Raw genomic sequence first — 4,078 nt, 5'->3', positions numbered from 1 at the left:
GCAGTGCTGCCCCTGGACAGAGTGTACACGGAGATCGCCATCCTGAAGAAACTAGATCACCATAATGTTGTTAAGCTGGTGGAGGTCAGTAAGATGACTCAGTCCTCAACAGACAGATGGGCTGTATAGCATGAGACTCATTTCATTGATTTCTGGAAGAAAACTGATTAGAGTGCAGTTTGAGCCCTGAATTAACGTGTCTTGCAGGTGCTTGATGATCCTCATGAAGATGGACTTCACATGGGTATGAGTTCATTTATCCATTCTGCTGTAACTGAATTCCTAATGGATCAATTCACAGGAAAGAAATCATTAAAATATGGTTGTTTACCTTCAAAGCCTTCGAACTGATGACACGAGGGTACGCTTTTGTGCATTCTGTCAAAATTTGACTGGACGTTTGAAGAGCTGGTAATACTACCAGGAGACAGTATAAATACTGTCTTTCTGCACCTCTCATGTTTCCCAGCCCAGTGATGGAGGTGCCTACAGATGAGCCCTTTACAGAGGAGCAGGCCCGCTTTTACTTCAGAGACGTTGTCCTGGGAATAGAGTACTGTAAGTTTAAGTCATATATTCATGTTAATAAATGGTTTAGTAATTTAGTAATAAAAACATAGAAGTGTATATTGTGAGTGTTCGTCAGTAACTCCTCCTGTGGGCACCCAGAAGTGGATGCTGGTGTATGATAATGACAATATAGTAAAACTCACTTGTTTTAATATAAAGTACTGTATGTCTTCATAGCAGGTGTTATCATTTCTGACAGCTATGGTACATTAATTTAAAGTTAACAATGTTTCTAGCTGTGTTAAAAGACATTCTAGTGTGTTATAAACTGTTTATAACATATATATTTAGCATTCATAAGCAGACGCTCTTAAATGCTATATGAGGGGATTGTGATCATTATAAAACCATTTACTGTACTCTTGTTTTTATCTCATTGGTTTTTGTTAAAGTTTGATGCACCGATCAAGCTGAAAGTAACATATAATTCTCCATGTGACTGATTAAACCATTTTTGATTAATCAGGTGTGCTCTTCTAAGTTGTTTAATTTAAAAGCCATACGTGACATGTGTGACGTTAATTTTTTGTCCAGTGCACTACCACAAGATAATCCACCGAGACATTAAACCCTCCAACCTTCTGCTGGGGGACGATGGTCATGTCAAGATCGCAGACTTTGGTGTGAGCAAAGAGTTTGAGGGGATGGATGCCGTCCTTTCAAGCACAGTGGGGACGCCGGCCTTCATGGCCCCTGAGACGATGACAGAACACAAGCAGAGCTTCAGTGGAAAGGTGACACAAAACCTCCTCTGCACAGATGTTTTGGCTGTGACTCATCATATCACACTCTGCTTAACTGTGAGGAGTGAGTAATAAATGCCAACTATTGAGTGGTGTTTCAATAATCACATATCCTTGATAATTAGTGTGTTTGTTTACCAGGCATTAGACGTGTGGGCGATGGGAGTCACACTGTACTGTTTTGTCTTTGGGAAGGTAAACAAGTTCACAACAAAATGCACATAGAATTAACAGCCAGGGTAACATTAGATTAGAACATTTGAATGATTTCACTGTCTGTCTGTCCTGTTCCAGTGCCCTTTTTATGATGAATACATTGTCTCGCTACACAACAAGATCAGGAACAAACCCGTGGAGTTTCCAGAGATGTAAGCAAACATCAGCAGGCACTCAGATGGCAGGATAGCCAATAATGTTGACTAGTCATAGGATGTAATAGGATGCATATAGCTACAACATAATACCAGTAGGCTGTATGTTCAGGCCATAGACTACTGCAGTGCAATCTAAGTATTTCTGAATAGATTTAGTAAACATTAAAGAATAGCTCTATTTAATTCACCAACGTCTGTATATTATTATGTATAGGTTTTCCTCCCCAAATAGTTACACAAGCTATGGTTGTTTTTTACTCCAGCATACCTGTTATGAGCAAGCACACCTGCTAGGAGCACATTTTCAGAAGTATATATATATACTTCTTCATTTGTCTTCATATGTCCTTGCTATGTTAAATTATACAGTGATGTAAAATACATGTTAAAAAGGTGTAATAATAATTAATGAACAATAGGATTTGAAATCCTTGTTGTATGGGTGTAGCTTGCCTGCAGAAAACACTCCTGTAAATTCTGAGCACCTCTATTATATTGCATTTTTCTCTTCCACTCTACAATAATGCTTAATATAAAGTGACACTTCAACAAGTTTGTGTACTGTATACCCAGGTACTATATATTATAATGTGTGTCACTTTTCCTGTTTTTACTCTTTAATTACACTATAAGAGGAAAGTTTTTAATTTCTTACTACTGTACCCTATATGTGCCCAGTGTTTACATAAATAGTATAATTTCACTTTATACAATGTAATTTATTTTTCCTTTCCTCTAAAATTCCCAGTTGTTACTCCCTTGTTCCTCACAGTGCCATTTTCTTCCCCTGTACCTACATTTAAGCACTATTATGAACCAGCATTTTATTGGTGCCTGACACATGGTACTAAATTGCACTGTAAATCGTGGGCCATGTTCTTTATAGACTTGCTTCTTTAGCTTGTTTAAATGTGAAACAAAAGAGTAATCAAGCACCCACAGTATTATGGAGGACAGACATGTTAGTACTGTAATTGTAATGAGAGCAGTAAACAGCAGCAGTTTCTATTCTATTCTACATTTAATATCAAAAGCAGCAGTTTCTTTTCTTTATTTACTGATTTTCTATTTCTCTTCCATGTCCTATCATTGCCACTGTAACACACACTAATACACAGTTAAAGAACAGGAGAGCAGAATAAGGGTTAAATGATGTTGACCTGTCTGTGCAGATTTTCAGTCATCCAGGTCATAGTAAAATGAAATAACCTTAGAAAAATCAACTGGACTTGGATTTCTAGATCGATCTAGAAATCCAAGTCCAGTTGATTTTTCTAAGGTTATTTCATTTTAATGATGTTTACCCATTATTTGGCCTCAAAGAGAGCCAAATAATAATACTACATGTAATATCATAGACCAGATATTTCCAAACCTTTTCTGTCATGCTGCCTTTGGAAAGTTAAACAGCTTTTAGGCATCAGGGCAGTCCCCTTCATCAGTCTTCTTTCAGAATTACATTTAATATCAGAACATTTTATTTCTTACATTACATCAAGCACAGGTGGAATTAGTAATATTAATGATGATGATAACTTCAGAAATTATTTCAGTGCACAAAAATCTTGTAATTATGCCTGTGTGTATGTGACAAGTAAAAAGGGCTGCTTTTTACTCCACATATTTGCAGTGACAATTAAAAGCACATTTATCCACAAAACTATAAAATCATGTGGCCATTTTGCTCTTTTACAGGTCTTTAATAAGTAATGAACTGAAGGACCTCACTGAACAGATGCTGGATAAAAATCCAGAAACAAGAATCACCATCCCTGAAATCAAGGTCACAGAAATAAAAATGGCTTTGTCTGATAATATTATATAAAGGAGCACGTGTTCACTACCAATATATGTGCTATTTTCATAATGAGGAAGTTTTTAAATGCATGTTACAGCTACATCCATGGGTGACAGACAACGGCTCGAGTCCTCTTCCTCTGGAGGAGGAGCACTGCACAGCAGTGGAGGTCACTGAGGAGGAAGTACAGAACAGCGTCAAATGCATCCCCAGCCTTTCCACTGTGGTGAGTCACACACTGCGCCCTCTCTGGCTTCTATTTAACACCGTAGCACCCACAACCGGCTGCTGCTTTATGTATTTCAATTGCAATATCTTTGCTGCAATATGTACATTTACCTCTTTCAGCCAGTTCTTCTGCACTTAAAACATCCTGCTCAGTTAAAAACTGAATTAATCTTATCTTTTATATCAGAAATTGGGCCCAGTTGTTCTTTGCATTTACTGTATATCTACAATTACAAAACTTGTGGGCTGGAATCTCAATGCTAATATTTAATTCAGTTGAATTCAGTTTTATTTGTATAGTGCCACATCACAACAAAAGTCATCTCAGGACACTTTACAAAGTAAGGTCTAGACTTTACCATTAT

At 37.2% G+C, this 4,078-nt stretch overlaps 1 protein-coding gene across 1 annotated transcript in view; it reads left to right on the top strand.

Moving 5' to 3' along the window:
* The window catches only part of camkk1b (calcium/calmodulin-dependent protein kinase kinase 1, alpha b), a 7,245-nt gene that overhangs the window by 822 nt on the left and 2,345 nt on the right, over positions 1-4,078 (top strand). The window contains 9 exon segments of the mRNA XM_020620734.1: positions 5-84; positions 208-244; positions 340-361; positions 470-558; positions 1,105-1,304; positions 1,455-1,508; positions 1,608-1,681; positions 3,383-3,470; positions 3,583-3,711. Of these exon segments, the coding sequence (XP_020476390.1) occupies positions 5-84; positions 208-244; positions 340-361; positions 470-558; positions 1,105-1,304; positions 1,455-1,508; positions 1,608-1,681; positions 3,383-3,470; positions 3,583-3,711 (773 nt within the window).

The sequence above is a fragment of the Monopterus albus genome, unplaced genomic scaffold, assembly GCF_001952655.1.
Source record: "Monopterus albus unplaced genomic scaffold, M_albus_1.0 scaffold246.1, whole genome shotgun sequence".
Lineage (NCBI taxonomy): Eukaryota > Metazoa > Chordata > Actinopteri > Synbranchiformes > Synbranchidae > Monopterus > Monopterus albus.
This window is presented reverse-complemented; position numbering and strand designations above follow the sequence as displayed.